Raw genomic sequence first — 20,865 nt, 5'->3', positions numbered from 1 at the left:
CCAGAAAGAGGAAGAAGAGCCTCGTTACAAGGGCCAATGCACTGCATCCTGCAGTCCTGGGCCCACAGAGAAACCTCCAAATTAGGCAGGATGGCATGGCACACAGTACAGAAATGCTCTCAAGGGACAAGCTCTGAAGGCTGTGGGATGATCCCTGAGAGCACAGTTTGGCTCAGAGAATACAACAGACAGGTTGCTAGAAATAAGTCGCTCTCTCTGTTGGAACACGCAGGGTCCCCACCGCTTTTCCCACGCTGATCGGTGAGAGGTGGGGGTTTCGAGAGGCACGGTGCCCCCAGGAGGTTCCCGTGTTGTTGTATCTGCACTGCGGGCTAGCAATCATTTGACTCTGTGCATTGGAGTTTCACCGTTACTGCAAGTCCAGGCAAGCTCCCTGACTGCTTTCAGCAGGAATAAAAAGGTGCTGTAAAGGGGAGGGGACAGATTTCAAGAAACACAAAAAAAAGCATAAAACCCTACAGTGACTTGAGTCCACTGCCTGAGCAGTGCATCTCACACTCTGGTCCATGATTTCAGGCTGGGACCCAAAATAAGTCTGCTCTGTTGCAGTTCTGGCTTTACCTGAGATCCATATAACTACTGCACTTAATTCACTTGTGGTAGAAAACCAGTTGGCAGGTTTGGGGTTCTGCTGGAGAAGCAAGTGGTTGCCTTTCTGGTGATGCAGCCAGCTGAAGGATAGCGACAGGGGAATTTCAGCAAAGCAGCACTGTGTTCGCACACCACATGGCTGCATGCAGAAAGCAGGTCACAGGGAAGGTGAAAATGAAGTCAGTTTGGAGCCGCAGCATGAGCAACCACTCCTGCATCAGGGGCAAGGCTCTTCCAACATCCCTTAAGCATGCACACAAGAGACTCTTTTAATTGTTTGTTTGCTGTGAAAAAATAAACAAACCCTTGGGAGGGAATGGGCTCATTCCAGGGGAGCAGGGTTTTTGCCTTACTCAGCAGGGGCTTCTCTTGCTGAGGAAAAAAATCTCTGCAGATTTGCACCTGTTACATGACGAAGCAGCCAGGGACAAGGCAGGTACAGTGATGCCTGTAAAGCCCCCTGCTCATCCGTCTGAGCTCCAGTCAGGGCAGCTCTCCACCTGCACACAGCAGCAACCCATTCCACCTGACTGCCGCATTAGTGGCAATGAGGTTGGTAAGGGAGGAGGGTCTGCTGACTGGTGACTGCACACTGCTTGTGCAGGTATGAAACAGCTGGGAAATGCTGCACACTCTTGGGAAGCTCCCAAGGCTTTACCCAAGCACCCTTATTACCTACCAAAGCTTAGTGGCCTAATGAAGCTGTGACACAAATCCAGTATTTAACACCCTGTTGGAACTAACAGGGTCCAGGTGTCTTTGTGGGATCACTGTACTCTCCTTACCATGCAGAAGCAGACTTTGAGGTGCACACATTCTTTAATTGCGAGCCTTGTATCTGGAACTGCATCAGCTATAGCTGCTGTGTGTGCTTTGGAGACCCTGAGTTCCTTGAAAAATCCCAAACCAGAAATAAAATAAAGAATGTGAAATGATTCGTAGCATTTGTATGGAAAATACGTTACGTCACTTGTTTTGTTTTTCATTTTAAATATTTCCAGGCTTGGTTTAAAAACTAAATCAAGTCTGTTCTCTTCTTTTTCTCTTGGTAAAAGTTGCTGAGATGCCTGTCTGGGTCAAGGGGACACTGGTGTATTTTATTTGGCATCACTCAGCTCTGCCGACTTTTTAACCCTCTCATTACCAATAGCAATTTGTTCTTTTTCAGCAGAAAGAGGAAAATATTTTCCCCACCAGCTCAGGCTGCCCCAGGCCCCAACCAACTTGGCCCTCAATGCCTCCAGGGATGGGGCATCCACATCTTCTCTTGGCAGCAGTGCTGGCACCTCATCGCCCTCTTAGTAAATAATCTCTTCCTAACATCTGACTGAAATCTCCCCTTTTAGTTTAAAGCCATTCCTACTTGTCCTGTCACTATCAGACTGTGTAAAAAGTTGGTTCCCCATGATAGTCTCCCTTCAGTACTAGGAAGCCACAGTGAGGTCTCCCTGAAGCCTTTTCTCCAAGCTGAACAGGCCCAACTCCCTCACCCTTTCCTCATAGGAGAGGTGCTCCTGCCCTCATATCATTGTCACAGCCCTCTTTTGGACCCATTCCAACATCTCTGCATCCCTCCTTGTGCTTGGAGCCCCAGGCCTGGACACAAAACCAAGCAGAAAACACCTACTCCTTCCTGCAAACTGTGGTCAAATGTAATATTCTTTAACTTTCAGTTATGGATCATTATGGTTTGGTTTCCCATGGTGCCACTCAGACCAGAGATGACTTACTAAGTGTTGCTAACACGTGGGCTTCTTCTCACCTGCATCTCAGCGCACACAGCGCTCTGCCAGGACCAGTGCGTGGGTGGGGCAGGAGCAGGAAGGAGTGGGATGTCAGCACTTTCTGCCGGCCGGCCCCCCCAGCTGTTTCACAAAGCCACACCACGGCATGCAGTGACCGCCCCGCAGCACGCTTCCTGCAGTGCCCTTCCTCAGGAAGGGATCGGGCAGGAAAGGTTACTCAGAGCGGGTTTGCCCTCGTAGTCTGAATCACGTAGCGCGGACAGGCGAGTGGCGGCAAAAGAGCGCGTTCCTCAGCTGTCAGCGGTATGCAGAGGCCCAGGTACCGTGCGCTGAGGAGGACAATCCCTGTCCCAAAGCGTGGACGTGACTGAGTAGACCAGTGCGAGAATGCGGGATTTGCGCAGTGATGGACGCACCAATGCATCACTAAGCCCAGACCCTGCAGCAGGTCGCTATGTGCAAACGACCAGGCACTGACGGCTGCAGCAGCGTTCTACCCCACACATCCCTGTAGCTGCTGGCTCTGCGTACCGTGCAGGTAAGGCGGAGGGGGTCAACGCCCAGTGGCACGGCACAGCCGGTCGCACTACACAGAGACAGCGAACCGCACTGAGAGCGGGGCGCGCACGACGCCGACCCGGAGGCAGCTTCCGGACGTAGGGGTGGGTTCCGGTAGTCGGTTCCGGAAGTACCCGCGGCCGGAGCGCGGCTCATCTCTCCGGGCGGCAGCGCCTCCTTGCGGCCGGAGCTGGGGGAGCCGCGCAGAGCCCGGCCCCGCCCAACCTGGCCCTGGACGCCTGCAGAGGTGGAGCACCCGTAACCTCTCCGGGCAGCAGTGCGAGCGCCTCACCGACCTCTGAGCAAAACATTTCTTGGTACCATCTAACCCAGACCTCCCCTCTTTTCGTTGATGCCACTCCCCTTTGTCCTGTTCATTCTGGTTCAAAGCAAAACCCAAACATGGAGCATCCCAGCTCTGCACTCTGCTTTCCGCACTGGCATCGTTCTGAACCTTGTAGAATGTACTCTTGGCCTGGTAACATACACTGAGAGAAAATCCTTGACTCCTCATAGGTATGAGACTGACATAACTTCATGTAGTTCTGCTAACAAGTTCCTATACCTGCTAGGTTATTATCAGGTATCTCATGCAGTAAAACACTATTTGATTTCTATAAATATTTGACAGCCACACAGGTAAATTCCAAAGGTCGCTTTTTATGAGGTGACTCAGAGGAAAGGGCTCACGCCAAGTTCTGTTCTCACGTAGCCCGTTCCACAGATCAGCTCTGTTACACCGGAGGGCATTGTGCTGCAATCTTTGCAGCATTTCTGCTTTCCTCCCAAGCAGTCTCACCTCTGCTCCCTCTTCAGTTCGATGAGTAGTGCCGCATTTGGGCTGCACAAGGAAGTGAAGCTGCGCACATGCGTGTCAGTAATTAACCACATATTCCTTCACTATCTATACAACTTAGTACAGGAAAACAATACAATGAAAAGGTAGCAAGGAAAGAAATAAATTACATGTGGAAAAGTTCTGCTTCAGCATGTCTGCATGGAGAATCGGAGTGCTGGCAGTTCTGTGCTTCCTGTGGCAGCCCAGAGGTACGTCATGGCTTTGTCACTTTCGCTTTGCTGGGCTATGTGGCTTTGCTTGGGGGAGGGAAGACATAGACAACATGTTGAAAGCAGCAGGAATGAGAATGATTTTCATCAAGTAAAACATTTCACTGTAAAGAAATGGCAGTTTAAAATCAAAGAATCATAGCATGGCTGAGGTTGGAGGGAACTCTAAAGACCATCCCACTCCAACCCCCTACTGTGGGCTAGTTGCCCCCCATCAGCTCAGGTTGCCCAGGGGCCCATCCATGGTCTTGGGCACCTTCAGGAATGGGGCACCCACAACCTCTTTGGGCAGCAGTGCCAGTTATCTGACTACTGAATGTGTCTTGCTGAAGATTGCAATGTACATGTTTATTTACCGGAAACAGCTGGTGTCAAAAAGTACAAGCAGTGAGCCTGCATGCTGCATCCTGCTGTACTTGTGACATGTCTGCCTTTATGAGTTGCAAGTGGATGGGGGGAGTGACCCAGCGGTGTGTGACTGATCTGAGCTTCAGGAGGTGAGAGAACAAGGGAGTCAGGCTGGAGTTTGTGGGGTTGTAAAACAGATCACAGGAGAATCCAGTGAAACCATGGGGGATCCTGCTCCAATTACAGAATTGGATGGCTCACACACATTGCAGTCCTACTTCTGAAAGCTGTTGAGATGAAGATGTTTTGTGGTGAGGTGAGGAAAACACAACGACATCACAGACATACCTGTTTCCTCAACTAGTTTACAGTCATAAGTGAACTGAGCTGCTGTGCCCCAAATTTTGAAACCACCTTTGTCAACAACAAGTGATATTTCCTATTTCCAAAGCAGTGTTTAATAGTTCACTTAATTTTCCTTTTTGATCAGGTCATGGTCAACTTCCTCCTCCTCAAAATGTTGCATTACTGTCAAAGGATTTTGATATGATTTTGACATGGACTCCAGGAGAAGGATCTCCACCAGATGTGTCGTACACTGTGAGGTATGAAAGGTGAGTGCTTACAAAGGGATCTGATAGGAAGTATGGCACAGGGCAAACATCTCTGGGTGTGCTTAATCAGAGGCATTATGATCAGTGATCTGACTGCATTCTTTCACCAAAGTCAATTCTTTTCTGTCTGGAAAGTGCCCTGAACTTTCAGCAAGATTCAGCATCCATGCAGAAAAACACTTCCTTCACTTGCCGTTTAAATTATAACAAAAGATGTTTGATATGGCGTATTTGTTTCTTGTTTTAGCAAGACACGCATGGACAAATGGATAAAGGTTCCTCATTGCAGAAATATTCACAGTATCTCTTGCAACCTCACGTGTGTGATTCCAAACTTCTTCATTAAATTCCGGGCTCAAGTAAAAGCCACTTCTGGACGACTCCATTCGCCATGGGTAAAATCACAGTTCAAGGAATACCATTTAGATGGTGAGTGTCTGTTATTTGCTTGGCTGGAAGGACATCCCAGCAACAGTGTTTGCATAAGCAAATTAGTTAAACCACATATGGCAGGAAGAGAAACATGAAGCTTTATGAATGCCAGAATTGAATAGGCACAAGCAAGAGTGAGCCATGATGATTTGAAATTAAGTTTTGCAGCTGGTATCAGAATTTGTTTCATCAATGCTCTAAGTGAATGAACTGGTTTCAAGCTCACCACAACAGAAAGACAGTATCACTGGGGTTATGTTACATTAAAAAATGAGATGTTCCTTTACCTTTCTGTTTCTTTTCTCCGGAAAAATAGGATCTTGAGCCTTAACAATTTCAGAGATCTTGGAAAGAAAAGGTGACCATAAGTGTCCTTTATTAGCATAAAATATACCACCTCCTTCCTTCATGTCCACACAAGATATCAGCTAGAAGTTTAGATCAGCCAAATAAAACATTACTTCTGTGAAACTACGATGTCAGCAAGCACTATTCTTATGTCTGTTCACTCAATTATAGTGGAACTGGCTCCCCCACTGCTAAACATGAATGTAAAGGAGAACGTAATCCATGTGAATGCCACTTTTCCTATGGCCATCTGTGTGGAGAGTTTATCTTGGATGTATGACTTCAACTTCTGGGAAGCTGGATCTGAAGACAAGGTCAGTAAAAGTGGTACTATGTAGATGAAACAGAGGAATGAAGCTGAAATGAAATAGCTGCAAATATCTATGCAGGGAGTGACTGGAGGCCGATTTAAAGAAATTGAAATGGCCAAACCAGAGTTAACTAAAGCTGGAAAAGAAATGAGTGTTACATTCAGTATCTTTGTTTTATTGGTAGTTCTGTTTCTTACTCTATTTCTATTTTTATCTATTTAGATGTGATGTTCAGAGGCAACTGAACAGTCAGAGAAAAATCCAAGGTTTAGAACAGCTAGTTTGGGTGCTGCTAACAGCATAGCTGTGGCAGCAAAGAGCATAGCAGACATGAAGAGATAATTACTACAAATAGCAAGCAAGGCAAGTGCCTCACTACACACCTTCCAACCACTGGTGCCACGCAAACAGGATGATGAGACTTATGGCAAAAAAGGTAGAGAAACACCATCCCAAAAATGAACGAGTCATCTTTCTAACCCTCTGTTCCCTTTGTTTCCAAACAGAAGCAATACAAAAGTATCTTTAGGAAAAAGGCAGTGACTATTGACACCACTTCACTCAGAGGCAATTACTGCTTGAATGCCAGATCTTCCATTCAAAGCATTGACTTCAAGCACAGCAAATTCTCCCAGCCAGTGTGCATGCTGTTAAACCATAAAGGTATGATCTTCCTGAGGAAGGATGTATTAAGATATCAGATGAGATTACAGAATGTCAAAGAATTCCGTCAAAATCAGCTTTTCAGAAAAAAAAGAAAAATAAAAGGCTTTCTGTTAAATTGTTTGGATTTGGATTTTCAAGTGAAAGGTTTCTGCCTTCTGTAGCAATGTTTTCATTGGAAATATCCAGCCCTAAAATATTTCCCGAATATCCTGAATTATTATACTTGAGTTATGCTACCACTAAAGCCTTGGGAATTTTCAAATTTCTCCCGGAAGTGGGGAAAAAAAAGTCAATAAAGCCTCATTTTTTACCTGCTCTAATTAAGGCACTGACTGTTATCAACAGTCATTTCTAACATTTCTGACTTAGAGGCTGGTCTTAAGCACGTCTGTCATCCCTTTCTTTGGAAAAATAGGATCTTGAGCCTTAACAATTTCAGAGGTCTTGGAAAGAAAAGCTGACCCTAAGTGCCCGTTATTAGCATAAAATATACCACCTTCAGGAAATTTGTTTTTGTCTTTTTCTGTTTCACCAGGGGAATGGAAGTTCCCCTTTTCCGCCACGATCCCTGTCTGTGTCCTCCTCATCCTTCTGACAAGTGCCTCCACCATCTGGCTGCTGAAACAAGACGCAAAGCATAAGCAGATGCCTCAAGCTTTGGTATGGCCCAAATGCTGGGTTTCCTTCCCGGATCGAAGTCTGGCTGATTTTCAGGGGGTATCTGGGAAGGAGTGCAAAAGTTGCTTATGGTCTGTGCTTCTCAGTTCTGCATTCAGAAGTCCCTTTATAAGACAGCTTTGATTCTGGTGTGTCCTATATCCAAAATTTTCTTTGAAAAGCATCACTGACCTACTTTGTGTCTTTTCTCTGATAGGATTTATCTAATTGTAAAATTGCTGGACCAACCTTTTGCTGTGAGCACAGAGAAAATGAATTCCTCACAGACTGTCTTATCTGCACAGATAAGCCAATGTCACAAGGGAAGAAAAACAAAACTTTAGCACAAAACAACAAACTATGGATGGCTTCCTTCCTACCATCATCATCAGAAGAAGAGGAGGAAGAGGAAGAGGAAGAAGACAGTAGTAGTTTCATCCCATACACTGAAATGCTTCAGTTTCCAAGGAGACACTTCATCTTTCAAACATCCAGAACAGCTGACACAGAAACTATCTCGGGCTCCACATCTGGAGGTCTCTCTGTGGATGGTGGATCCGCATTTGACTTAAGTGCCCTGGGTTTCTCTTTCTTTCCCACAAGAAAGAATGAGGTGGATACCTCAGGATCCCAAGGAAATGAAAAGGCATCACATTCTCACAGTTCCTCTTTGGGAAGAATATCACTCACTGATGTGAGATTCCCAGGTCCCAGGGAACATGGACAGCACAATACAGACAGCGACGACTGCCTGGAAGTGAGCCTTCGTCACACACTAGTGAACAAGAGTTGCACCAGGCTTCCAGCTGATGAACACTGCCTGTATAGGAAAGATCGTGATTTTACCATATCTTACCAGAAACCAACCTTTGATCAGACTGTCCAGGTCAGTGAGAACTCGCTGCTCAATGAGGATCCCACCATGGAGAAACTCATTTACTTTCAGACATTACAGGTGGCAGAAGATGAAGGTATTGCAAGTGACTGTGACAGTGATAATTTCACAGAAGGGACACCTCCTGCATCCACGGTGCTAAGTGATGCATTTAGAACTTCAGATATGGAGAAAAGATATGATGAAAAGTTTAAATTCAAAGGCTATCAGCACTCACATTACATGAGAAGGAGCTAGAGTGTACCTTGCAGTTCTGTGGTATGCCTGGAAGATGCTAGAGAGCTATACAAATCCAGGCAAGGATACCTGGACAAGAACAAGGACAAATAATCGATAGTGCTGTGGATTGTTTGTGTTTGTTTTTGTTGTTTTTGGTTGTTTGTTGTTGTTGTTGTTGTTGTTTTTAATTTATTAGATAGAGGTACTAGACAAGATTTTTTTTCTACTGATGTCTGGTCCATCAAAGATATGGCTTTGGGACACAAAAAGTGTATTTTTACTGGTAGGTAATGTACATTAACTGTGCCTCTGTAGGAATATAGCTGTGATAGACATTAAAGCTATGATATGGGACACCATCTGAACCCAGCAGGGGTGAGGCATGCAGTGATACCTCCTTTAGGTATCGCATTGCAAACACGCAGTGCCTTGTGTTCTCTTGAGATTTGCCACCAACCTACAGAGATCACCTTCTATGTTTCAATGGAGTGAACCAAAGTCACAGTGAGAAATGTGTAGCATGTTTATTTATTTATTTTGCTTTTTATACAAATGTACTTATTGTTTTCCCCTGCTGTGCAGGATGTCTGAGAGATGCTGTATGCAGAAGTAAAATATTTTCATAGATAAATCCGTGTGTGTGCTTTCATGTTTCACAGATCTACAAAGAGTGGCTGCAGCTATTCTTGAAAAGCAATTTAAAACAGGACTGTCATAGGCTTTCCATTTCTACTCTTTTTTTCTGAGCGGGGTTGTATGAGACTTCCCAGCCAGGTCTCAATCTGGTCACTGAAAGAGAAGGATTGCAGCTCTCTGAGCCAATAATCAAATCAGAAGTCTACCAAGAAAAGACACAGGAGAGACAGGGCCTCTCTTTGCTGGGCAATGCTGACTTCTTCAGATTATTTTTAATTTGCGCCCTTTGCATCTCATGGAAACATATTCTCCTAGGTTTCTTTCCCCCCCCCCAGTAAAAGGACATGGAGGAAAGCAATGTGTTTGAAGAAAGAGGGAGAAACAAAATTGTTGCATGTGAGGGAGGGGTATCAATGTTGACATCTCTAAAGAATCTGAAGAACAACATCAGAAAGAGGTAAGGTTTGATATGAGGTGCTGGGGCTGCTTCAGAAGAGGAAAGCAAGATGTACTAATTAAAATCCCACCTTAAAATTAAAGAAGGAGGTGGTTAAAAATATTACTGAGCTAGAAATCTCTATTTCTTACGCATCACCCCCAAGGTATCCTTAGGTTCATCCTGTATTGAAATCCCTCCTCTTAATTTAGAAAGATACAGATCACCCAAATATAATTACCAACCAATTTCTTGTGCAATCAAGAAAATCCCCTAAGCCTTTAGTTACAGGAAGCTCAGAAGTTGAGTAACTTCTACAGAATTACTTGGATGTGTTACAATTTTCCCAAAAGGGCCTGTGATCAATTCTCTGTCTTGTGCAGGTTCTCCCAGGATGAGAACTGGGGGGAAGGCTGCCAATCAGATGGGCCGTGCTGGTGGAGGCAACATCCCACTCCTGGATGTCCTTTGCCCAGGCTTGAGACCTTCTTTCCACTGGAAAAGGATGAGGAACAGTCAGAGCACCTTGCTCCCCCTGTCATTCTGTATCTTCTACCTTACCTAGTGGCGGTAGCTATGCAATGAGTAAAGAAGCTCTCCCTTTTCATTGGAAGAGCTGTGATCCAGTTCACCAACAAATTTGGCCATTGCTCAGCTGCTGAAGAAGCCTGGAGGAATTTGAGCCTTATGCAGTGGCCCAATTAGTCCTACACATAATCAAGAACAGTACAGGACTTTCTCATTTTGTCGACAGTTATGCCCATGGGATATAGTAATCCAGTGAGGTTACCTAGTCTGTGTTGAGTGAGTAGTTAGTAAAAATTCAAAAGCAGTGCCTAAGAGAGCTTTCTAAGCTTCAAGTTAGGCTATATGTGTGAAGCTTTCTCCACTTATGATATCTTAGGAAAAATAAGCAGCATGCAATAGTACCAGTTCTTCTGGTTTTACACAATTCTGGTGGTTCTAAATCCACAGCTCCTGAAGACAGGCTACTGGTTTTCACTAAAGAAGGAAATATCTTCCCTTTTTCTGAGAAGAAGTTGAAAATGTAACTGAACGACACCCTAAAAGCCTAAGAAAGGAATGGAAAACGAGCTATGTCTGTTTCTTGCTTTGATTTAATATAAATTTGTAGTTTTTTATTTGATGATATTGATGATATCCAGAATAGAGCCTCATAGTGTTATCAGTCACTAAAATTAACTGTAGGTCTACAGGTGAGAAAAGCTATGAAAAAAAGCACACAGGGGCAAAACACGCTCCTGCTACAGGAAAGCAGCCTCCCTTTTATGTGAAAGGAAGACCCTCTGCAGCCTCCCAGCAGGATGCACACCTTGGCAGGCCCGATTTGTGCTCTGCCCGGTGCAGCAGGGCCCTGTGAGTCATTTGGCTCCCATTCACACCCAGTACGAATAACAGTAGAGCTTGAAAACTACTGATCTGTTTTGACTTTCATTTCAGGAAAATATCGAAAGGTATTTCCTAGGGAAATAGGTGCCTTGTTTGCAGCAGTTACAGTACCAGCTGAGTGCAGAGCAGTAAGTATTCATTTCTGGAGTTTTAAAAAGTTAAAGCTATCCAACCAGAAAAGCAAGCCCCAAAACTGAAAAATCTCAACGTGGGCCTTTAGTCAGGAAGCTCTTCGTCGGGAAAATGGCATTTGGCTCTCTTTCAAGAAAAAAGACGGGGATTTTCTAAGGCTCTGGCTTGTGCACCTTTGTACAGTTACGTGTGCGCGCTCGGAAGGAGTGTTCCTGTTTGTCCCTTAAATGCTCTCTTATGTGCTCACACATGCGTGCAGATCTTTTGCTGGTGATCTCAGACGAACACGCAGGCGGGACAGCAGTTCTGCAACCAGTTACTGAGCAACAAATCCAACCTGGCCTCACAAACAAGAATTTAGCTGCTGTAAAAGGTGATTCACCAGCACACTGGATCGACTGCCTGCTCTCCCAGCCCGCCTTGCACTGCTATTCATGAAGAAACTTCTGGTCGTCTTGGCTGTGTGTTCAGTGGTCGGTAAGTCCTGGCTTCTCTCCTGTCTCTGATGGTGGTTGTTTCGGTTTGGATCTGTATTAGGGGAGGTAGTTTAGTTGTGTTTCCTGAAGTAAGACCTAGAGAATGAGCTGTCGTTCAAGACTGTCCAAAAGCTCTCTGCTGTGTTGCTCTCACCTTTTAACATTTTCAAAGAGAAGAAAAGACTCCTTCAATCTAAATTGTTTGCCGCTGATACAATATAAGCTGAATCCCAGAAGTACAGAGGATATTTACAGACTTCAGTCCCCTGTGTCTTGTGCAATGAGACATGTGAACAGAAGAACAGCTCTGATTTTAAAAGAGATACAAACAAATCATGGAATCATGGAATTGTTGGAGTTGGAGGGGACCCTTGAGGCCATCTGGTCCCTCTCTTCTGCAGCACACTGGGACACCCACGACTCCATCAGTGCTCATCCCCTGACCTGGGATGTCTACAAGCATGGGGCACGACCACCTCTCTGGGAAACCTGCCAGTGCCTCACTGTCTGTAGTGTAAAAAACTTCTTTCTGAGATCTCCTCTCTTTTTGTTGAAAACCATTTCCCCTGTCCTATCACAGCAGACCCTGCTAAAGATTCTGTCCCCTTTCTTCTTATATCCCCCCCTTAAATACTGAGAGGATCTTGTCCAGGTCACTTCCATTCTGGTTATAAATTTTCCTATATGTGAAATGTTGCTTCTTCTACCTGCTTAGCACACCACTTTTTTCCAGGGATGAAGTGTATGTACCAATTCACAAATGCCATAAGGGGGCTGCTCCATTCCAGCAAGATCAGGCTGAAGCCCAGACTATTTCAAGGAGTTGGCTGACACTGCAAAGCAAGAGTTAGGAGTAATGTATGTGCTGTGTAACTTTGAGGACTTGCCTATAGTTTGAATTTACAGAGCTTATCAGCTCTGAAGGTTACTGTCCCAGTTAGGTTTTCTGAATCATCCTTCAGGAAATTCTGTGCTGTGTGTTCCCACGACGGAATGAAACCCAACTTCTGCAGGATGTGTCATGTGTTGCAGGTGGATTGCAGTTCTGGTACACTCTATGTGTTTATCAGGCACAGCAGACACTGCTGCTTAGCAAAGCCAGCACCCACCACCCCTGACGGGCCAAGGGCTGCAGGGAGCCCAGCGAGCTGTGTGCTTCATGCTGGCACACCCAGAGCAGAGTCCAGGCCCCAGGTCCTTGGCATGTCACTCTGCACAGGCAGTCTTCATCCCATAAAACATAGATTATGGGAGGTTAATGGTTGTCATACCCACAGTGGTGTGAAACTGATCTCAGCACATTACTTCCCTGAGTCTGGGCAGACAGCAGTGGCATTCCTAGACATGAATCTAGCCTCGAAATCAGGCTGTTCTTCATTTTCAGCTGCTTTAAGAGAAACCTTATAAGACACCCCTGCATTCTCTTTTTGACTCTTAGGTTTTGAAACCCTTCTGTATAAATTCCTGGCTTACATTCCTTTGGGATGAGCCAGTGATCTGCAAGGCCCACACAGCAGTGTGCCTGAGATCCAAGTGCTGTTCCGTTCTGCTTTGCAGCCCCCCTTTAGCAAGCTGGGTGTGGGATGTCTGCCACTTCTGTTCACCAAACAGCTGAGCACCCCTGGATTCGTGTTCATCTGAGGGCTGAGGTGCCAGAATATGCATTTTAACCCTGGTTTCTTTGTTACCATAGGCATTGCGACTACAGAGAGGTTGTCATGTCTGAAACGTGCGGCATTTTCTTCTACAAACTTTGAGAACATCCTAACTTGGGAAACTGAAGCAGATATCCCTCCTGACACTGTATTTGATGTCCAGTATAAACAGTATGTGAAGTTTACTTCTTTTTGGGATTTGGTGGGTTGTATAGCTGCTTTTCTCAGAGAGGAGGGCCATGAAAGAAAAGTCAATGTTGCTGTTTCTGCTGCTTATTTTGCTGTTACAGACATGGTTCTGCTTAGACAAGAACTCAGTAAAAGTTAGGATTATTTAAACGGGCAGATGGTGCTTAGTTAAGCAATACTTTTACACCTTGACAGCTTTACTCCATAACAGAGTTTTGCCTTCAGCAACTTACTTCTCTCTGTTCTGCTGTTTCCCAATCTGTAAGTGCCAGTAATAGCAATTGCCTTCCTCTGGTTCAGTCACCAGAGCTACAACAAATCCGACCTCTACTACATTATACTTTTGTTGCATTTGGGTAAGTCTGCAAACTCAGCATCAAATCTGCATGCAGTCATTGGGTAAAAGAGCCCAGCAGTTGCTGATTCGCAGGACGCTCCTGTGTGTGCGTGCCTTGAAACAAGCTGTCCTTCCTCAAAGCAACAGCCATGCAGAAGTGCCAATGGGAATGGATTAAGGGCTGTACCCAGGGGGGTTTGATTGCCATTTAATTCCCAGCCACTTGCTAATTACAATAATGAATTTTAAAACTATTAAGAGTTGGCAGAGCAGCCTGTCTGCATTATTCTGAAGGATGGTATTGCATCTACTCTACCGAACAACCTGAAAGACTTTTTGTCCTGTCACAGGTATGGAGAGAAAGCCTGGCTTAACAAGCGGGAGTGCCAGAGCATCACACAGCTCTTCTGCAATCTCACTCGTGAAACAGAGAACTTCACAGAGCATTACTACGCCAGGGTGAGGGCTGCTGGCCACCGCTGCTCCTCCAACTGGGTGCGCTCAGAGAGATTTGAACCCAGAAAAGAGAGTATGTACCACTGCTGGGGATTCATCCTAATCCTCGCTGATGTTTAGGATCATGTCTCCTCCATTTTCAGTACTGCAAGATTCTGTGCTTGCTAGGGAGGGAGTGAAAGCTTTCCAGGGCTGAAGAGGCGTTCAAGGCCAGGTAGGATGGGGCCCGGGGAAGCCCTGTCTTCTTGGGGGCAACCAGCCCGTGGCAGGGGTTGAAAGTGGATAGTCTTTAAGGTCCCCTCCAACCTCAGCTACTCTGTGATTCTATGATTCTATGAAGAAGATTTGCTGGACAAAGCAGCAAACAAGTATGTGGGCAGGGCCACCCCTGAGGTCTGGCACCCAGCTGCAATTACAGGGGAATGTCATCTTGTCTTTGGAGGAAGAGCTGCTCTTAAGGTTGAAGAGTAGCAGGGGAGCTTGGTGAGAGACATGATGGGCACCCTGAGCCCAGACAGTAATATGGGCATCAAAGCCACGAAAAATTAACTCCAGCAAACAAGCAGCCTGTCCGATGGATGCTCCGGGTTCCCAACACCCAAGTGGGCTGCACCAAACACACAACAAAGCCTCTGGAAGTTCTCTGGCTGACTGGGTCTAAAATTTTTCCACTGCATGTGTCAAGAATAATTCAGGGGTTCAGTAACAGTCAATGGAAGTGAAGAGCCTTCCTATCTTCGCACAAATCAAGCCATGAAAGAGCCATATCAGTGCTCTGATCACTAAACATTCTCTTTCCATTGCAGCATAAGCCTTAACAATCCCAGTGAGGTGAACCTACTCCCCAGAGCCATTCTTTTGACTTCCTTAAGCTATGCATCCTTGAAGGAGTACTGAATGCTGCTTTTAAACATCATGTTATAGATTGAGTTACACCTGTGTTTAAACGTTCAGTATTGCCCACACTTTTCACTGCAGATGAGAGTAGATGCAGAAGAGCTGAACGGCCCTAAAGACAAAATCTGAAGTAGGAACAGGGATTTAGACAGCAGTGCCCTGTGATGTGATCTGAGACTCATCTCATCACATGCATGTGAAGGAAAGGGAACCAGCATACAGCGAGAACTTGGTCCTAAAGAAAAGCCTTGGGAAAGAATTTATAGAGACAAATGTTGGCTGTAGGCAGCAGAATCCTGAGGGAAGAGTATCTCTGAGTCTCCTGATTTTTCCTATGTCCAACAAAACACAGATCAGAAACTTTTTTGTATGTAAGCAGACATCATCACTTACAGACTGGGGTGCAAAGACAGATTTAAAACCTGATAACCTATCAGCTTTAATCTAAACAGCTGACATTTTCTGTTCTGTATTTTCTAGCTATTATTGGAGCACCAGAAGTGGAGTGTATTCCTCATGTACGGTCCATAAAGTTTCTTATACACACCCCTCATACGCCACTGAGAGGTGAGGGTGGCCACCAGCTAACCATAGAGGACATTTACAGCAAATTTGGTGCTGTTGATTATCACTTAACAATATTCAACCAAAGGACACGTCAAAAGGTAACGGACAACCTCAGGGCATGAGGCACTGATTTCTGTAGGTCAGATTTTGCATCAGGTGGAGAAGGGCATTGAAACTGATACACGATGGATGCAATTTCTGATATACTGAAATCCCACAGGGGATTTTTCCACAGGAGGAACTCTAAGCCTTTGACATTCAGCAGACAAGCAGAACTTGAAGCATTTCTTTGATAATTTGGAAAAGAATCCAGAGTTCAACAGTCTAAGTAGCCAAAAGTGAACCTGACAGATACTGGAAAAGAAGGGATGTAGTTCTAATCTCAGTGAATTGAAATGCTAAAACTGAATATGGTAATAGTGAAACGAAATCGCGTGTTTAGAACTATACAGAATTATCGTTTCCTGTAGCACCTTATTAGTGAATAAAATATGCTGTATTTTGCAGTCTGAGTTTAGGAAATTGTATGTATGTAATCTTTCTGACATAGAGAATTTGCTTTTGTTTTAAATAGTGGATAAAGAATGAGCATAACAAAGAATTTGAAGTTTCCAATCTGGACCCAGACACAGAGTATAATGGAACAGTGCATCTATATCTCCTTGAGAGAAGCAGCAAATCTCAAGTATTTTGGGTTAAAACACTACCAGGTGAGGCGGTTAACTCTGCTTAACTAAAAAGCTTTCTGGGATGCCAGGTACACAAAAGAGACCAATTTTCAGCGGGTATAGAATAACGCAGCCTTTACAGAGCCGATGAAGCAATGCTAGTTTAAAATTCTTGTCCAGTGCAACCTATAGTCATCATTTGGATGATCCCTTGCAACTGTTCTGACACTACATTTTCTCCTTGTTCTTTCCTTCATTGACCAGATAACACATGGCTCTCCTACTGTTTCGTGGCCCTTGGATTCTGTGCTGGGCTGGTGTTTGCTGCTATTGGTTATGTGATCTACAAGTATGTCAAACAACACAGCGCACAGCCCATGTCTTTGGTGAGTGTTCTTAAGTCAATACTACAAATCTTTGAAATGCTCAGGACTTTGCATATTGGTAGCTGGGGAGGATGCATAAGCAGGTGAGAGCATCGTCTAGATCAGGGTGTCCAACCTGTTGACTTGCCTGGGCTGCACTGAGTGAACAGGAACTGTCTTATACGTACAAAAACCTGTATTAGCAGAGGTACCCCACTGTTGCTGCCGCCACTGCTAAAATGCAGCAGATACTGCCTCTCTGTGCTAAATCCTCTGTTGGGTCTCCTTAAATGCTCACAAATGCCAGTGAATGTCAGTGAGCATAGTTTTCCTCCACATGGAGGAATTCAATTCCACCATTTGCTTCATTCACAAGTCAGTGTCAGATGCCATTCTATCAGACTATCCTGCTGCTGTTGTCTGTCTCAGGGCAACAAAATGGAATGGTGTATTGGTGGGAAGGTTCAACCTCTGCCAACCACTGCCATACCACCAACATCCACCTCTGACACTGGGGGGCTGACACCATAAACCAGGAGGCACTACTTTAATGAGGCAGCCCTCATTAAATATAAAATTATGTATGTAAGTAATACAATTTAACTTCTAATATTTGCATTAAAATGTTAAAAAAAGAGAGCAACAATATCGTAAAACCAGTGGGAAATGTGACTTCTCTGTTGGGAAATTGACACATCAGTCCCTGGTTTGATGGCAGTGACTGCAGTTCTCATGGTGTTCATCAGAGATTTTTGATGAAATTTTACTCCTCCTGCACTTCATCCTTGACAACAATGGTTCACAAATGTGCTTATTGCCAAAAGGCAATGATATGAATAAGGCATGATGGTGAAGTGAGGGGTATTTCTCTCTAGTAAAAGAGGGATTATGAAAGACTGGCAGAGACATGATCAGATTTTTGAGCTGCATGTCTGATTGCAACTCTATGTTCCATTTGAAAATACTCAGTTCATGTGTTTAAGTCAACTGAAATGAAGTTGAGTATAAATTTATACTTTTTTTGGCCATCTTGAAACCTACCCTCAAGTTTCTGTATTACAGTGGAAAGGGCATCTGCATATTTTCTGCTGCTTGCAGGGCTGCATTTAGCCAATTTTCAGAATGCATGCAATGATTTGCCATCACGTGAGTCAACCCTGCACTGCATTCTCCCCATGCCCTGAATTCAGCCCAGACAGTGCTCATTACACATCATTCCTTGCATCATGGCAAATGCCTGGTGGTGATTGCTGGCTCTTATTGGCGTTTCTCAAAGAAAATTTCATAGACTCATATAATTGTTTGAGTTGGAAGGAAACCTTACAGGTCATCTGGTCCAAATCCTCTGTGATGAACGGGGAATTTCTAAGATCCTTAAGCAGATCTTCAAAGTCACAGAGTTCTTGTTGATAACTCTTGTTTGTCTGTCTCCTTGAATAGGACTTCAGAGGGATCTCTTCATTCCAGCCTCTAACTCTGACAGTGGAACACATTATAAAGCCTATAAATTTATCCAAACCTTCAGTTCTCATCCCCGAAGCGCAGTTCCCACAGGTAGGCCGATGTTTGGACAAAGCACTGGAGCCACCGCAGCCATTCCATCCATCATTGTGTACCTACCAGCAGCAAGCCAACCTATCGGTGTTCCAGGGCGGCCACCTGCTGTGCCCAGTGAGCACAGCTCCTACTGGATATGCTCCTCAAACCTCTGAGCAAAGCACTGCCAACCTCCCCATGACCTATGGTGTGTGTGTCGATGGCACAGACCATAGCAAGAAGAATAACTTCCGTCTGAACCAGTTGCTAAAGGAAGTTCTGTCAGATAGCTCTGCTGGTGGGAAGCTTGTCAGTCATACGCTGGGGGAAAGCTGCAGCCATTGGAATTACAAAGAGCAGCAGCCAAATGTGGCACTGTGGGAGAGCAGGGCCATGAGAGACTCAGCTCTTGTACATGAAAGCCCTCAGCAAATACAGCAACTGCTGTTGCAGACTGATGGGGTTGAAAGTGAAGAGCATCTGCCACAGTTGCTGCTGCCTTCAGTGGAGCAAGGAGGATGCTATAGACAACAGACAGCAGAACTGCCACTGTTACTGTCTTCAGTGACAGTTAACGCAGACTGTGTTCCAGAGGATGAATCTCTGTCACGGCCATCAGCAGCCCACCTCCTCTCAGTCAGCTTCCCTGGAGAGAGAACAGAGTGGTGGGTGTCACCAGATTCGGTGTCACATTCTGAAAATAAAATGCAGTTTCAGGAAATTTGGGAAGCAGAGAAGCTGCCAGCAGCACAGGAGTTAAACTGCATGAAATTGGACCATGTCGTGTCCCAGGACACTATCTCGGAGTACAGCAGTGGCATTTCTCTCACTACACTGTTCAAAGACCTGAACTTAAAAGTACTGTGGGATCAAGCAGATGAAAACACAGAATTTTATTAAGGAGAGTTAATGTTGTTAAAATCCATGTTCTGTTTGTTTGTATGAAATAGAAGTGTCCTGCAAACAGCACATGCAAATAAATGTAGATAGTCTTGTCTTGTGTGTAACACAGCACTGACAGTTTACACTATGGCTCCCTCATAGACATAAGTACCTTACTAACGTAATTACTTCCTACCATACTATCATACTGTATCTTTTCACTTAGTACATCTCTATTCTGCACGTATTCCTCAGATTGCTTATGAATTGGACTACTCTAAAGCTGAGTTAAGTTTCCCAAAAATTTAGCTGAGTTCACGGCAGAAACTACATCTGCTCTTTACCAGCACCAAACCTCCAGGTCCAAAACAAACCCGCCCTCTGAAGAAATTAAAGTGCAGACATATGCAAAGCTGAAGGAATTAAATATAACATACTACAGTGGAAGAAAGAAACAGAAATTGGTGTTCTACTCTCACATATGATTCTTGCAAAGCAATTGGCTGCTTCGCAGAATGGACTTCGCCTTCAAAGCAGCCATTGAAACTGGGGCAACAGCTCCTAATGTAGCAGTTCTAAGAAACAGAAAGTGCTCTGCCCTGCTATGTTCTTCAGTGCTTCTAGAAAGATAAAGCCTTTTTCATCTCTACAACAGAATTATGCAGTCTTGTCCAAGTTCTAATGCATATTTTTCAGCTGCTGCTCATTTCTTTCTGATGAAATAGTGACATTCTCTTCTTTCCTTAAGAGCTCCAGGCATAAGGCAACGAGGCTCACACTCCACATAGGTAGGAACACTGGGATTTGCAGTAATCTGGACTCAGCCCCATGAACTCTGAATGAATTCTGAGCGCATGACAGCCAGTGACCTCCAGAGGAGAACAGAGAGGTGCTGAGCTGCCTCCTCTCATCCTTTACTACCAATGAAGAACGCACTCCATTGAAATGATGGAGAGGAATCTACAATTGCGGAGCTCTCCGTTGCTCCTGTGACCAACGCACCATGTCCAGGGCTCAATTTAAAGTGAGAGCCAAGCTCCTTTAGCGCTGCACCTTTACCAAAAGCAAAATGGTATTTATTTGAGGGATGGAGGCAGTAATCATCTTTCATTAAGAGGAGAGTGTAGTTCAGTCTGTTGGTTTCCACTGATGTGGTGAAAAGTACAAATGTCTGATGACCTCAGGTTTACAGGAGAACTGAAACCAGAAATAAGCAATTTAGAATGGGATGAGGAAGTACTCACTTGAAAAGTACTGCTAGGGAAAGGCTGACCAGAAGCAAAAATCAGGTGCTCTCAGAGAAGCTGAGACTAAATGTTAAATTCCACTTTTTTTATGTGCAATTTTGCAAATAATCTGTAGCTGTATGAAGAGCTTGTGATGATTCAGCCCAGGATTGAAAGAGTAATCTTAGAAATGCCAGACTTTACAGGCAAAGATTCAGCCAGGCTCCAACATTAGTAACAACCAAAGCATTATGGCCACGTCATATGAGATCAAAAGGTTGTCAGAGGCCCCAGGGTAACACTCTGTGCTCCTAACCCCCCTGGGGAAACTGCATTTCAAACCAGTGATGCCCATTCCTTTATCCAGAGTTGCCACAGGTGACTTGTGTCAACAACATTCCCAAGGATGCTACTCAGGGAATCATCAAATGCCACAGTGCCAATATTTTGGCTCATGTTGTGGAACACAGTTTTCTATTCAGAGTCAGTATGAGCAGCACACTGGGAAAGGAAAGGGAAGGGAA

The 20,865-nt window shown here is 44.8% G+C and overlaps 2 protein-coding genes across 3 annotated transcripts; both read left to right on the top strand.

Moving 5' to 3' along the window:
• Positions 1-3,123: 3,123 nt before the first annotated feature.
• IFNLR1 (interferon lambda receptor 1) lies at positions 3,124-9,090 on the top strand. Its single transcript, XM_010723511.3, has 7 exons — positions 3,124-3,962; positions 4,822-4,945; positions 5,193-5,374; positions 5,897-6,039; positions 6,543-6,699; positions 7,238-7,362; positions 7,577-9,090. The coding sequence occupies exons 1-7, from the start codon at positions 3,905-3,907 to the stop codon at positions 8,489-8,491; spliced, it is 1,704 nt and encodes a 567-aa protein (XP_010721813.1). The 5' UTR covers positions 3,124-3,904; the 3' UTR covers positions 8,492-9,090.
• A 2,215-nt stretch (positions 9,091-11,305) lies between these two features.
• Positions 11,306-19,229, top strand: IL22RA1 (interleukin 22 receptor subunit alpha 1). Of its 2 annotated transcripts, XM_003212641.4 has the most exons (7): positions 11,306-11,564; positions 13,257-13,389; positions 14,095-14,273; positions 15,578-15,762; positions 16,239-16,374; positions 16,597-16,718; positions 18,138-19,229. In XM_003212641.4, exons 1-7 carry the CDS (start codon positions 11,522-11,524, stop codon positions 19,131-19,133), a joined length of 1,794 nt encoding a protein of 597 aa, XP_003212689.1. In that variant the 5' UTR covers positions 11,306-11,521; the 3' UTR covers positions 19,134-19,229. The 2 variants fall into 2 exon arrangements, with proteins under 2 accessions (XP_003212689.1, XP_010721812.1); XM_010723510.3 differs by lacking the exons at positions 11,306-11,564; positions 14,095-14,273 and having other exon boundaries at positions 13,306-13,389.
• The last annotated feature ends 1,636 nt before the right edge of the window (positions 19,230-20,865 follow it).

This window comes from Meleagris gallopavo, chromosome 25, assembly GCF_000146605.3.
Source record: "Meleagris gallopavo isolate NT-WF06-2002-E0010 breed Aviagen turkey brand Nicholas breeding stock chromosome 25, Turkey_5.1, whole genome shotgun sequence".
Taxonomy (NCBI): Eukaryota; Metazoa; Chordata; class Aves; order Galliformes; family Phasianidae; genus Meleagris; species Meleagris gallopavo.
This window is presented reverse-complemented; position numbering and strand designations above follow the sequence as displayed.

Bases quoted from the DNA above. Each gene is read 5' to 3' on its own strand.
- IL22RA1 (XM_003212641.4), top strand. From the start codon at position 11,522: ATGAAGAAACTTCTGGTCGTCTTGGCTGTGTGTTCAGTGGTCG. The intron at 13,390-14,094 runs GTATGTGAAGTT...GTCCTGTCACAG, and splicing joins TTTGATGTCCAGTATAAACA to GTATGGAGAGAAAGCCTGGC. The intron at 14,274-15,577 runs GTATGTACCACT...TGTATTTTCTAG, and splicing joins ATTTGAACCCAGAAAAGAGA to CTATTATTGGAGCACCAGAA.
- IFNLR1 (XM_010723511.3), top strand. From the start codon at position 3,905: ATGTCTGCATGGAGAATCGGAGTGCTGGCAGTTCTGTGCTTCCTGTGG. The intron at 6,700-7,237 runs GTATGATCTTCC...CTGTTTCACCAG, and splicing joins CATGCTGTTAAACCATAAAG to GGGAATGGAAGTTCCCCTTT. The intron at 7,363-7,576 runs GTATGGCCCAAA...TTTCTCTGATAG, and splicing joins AGCAGATGCCTCAAGCTTTG to GATTTATCTAATTGTAAAAT.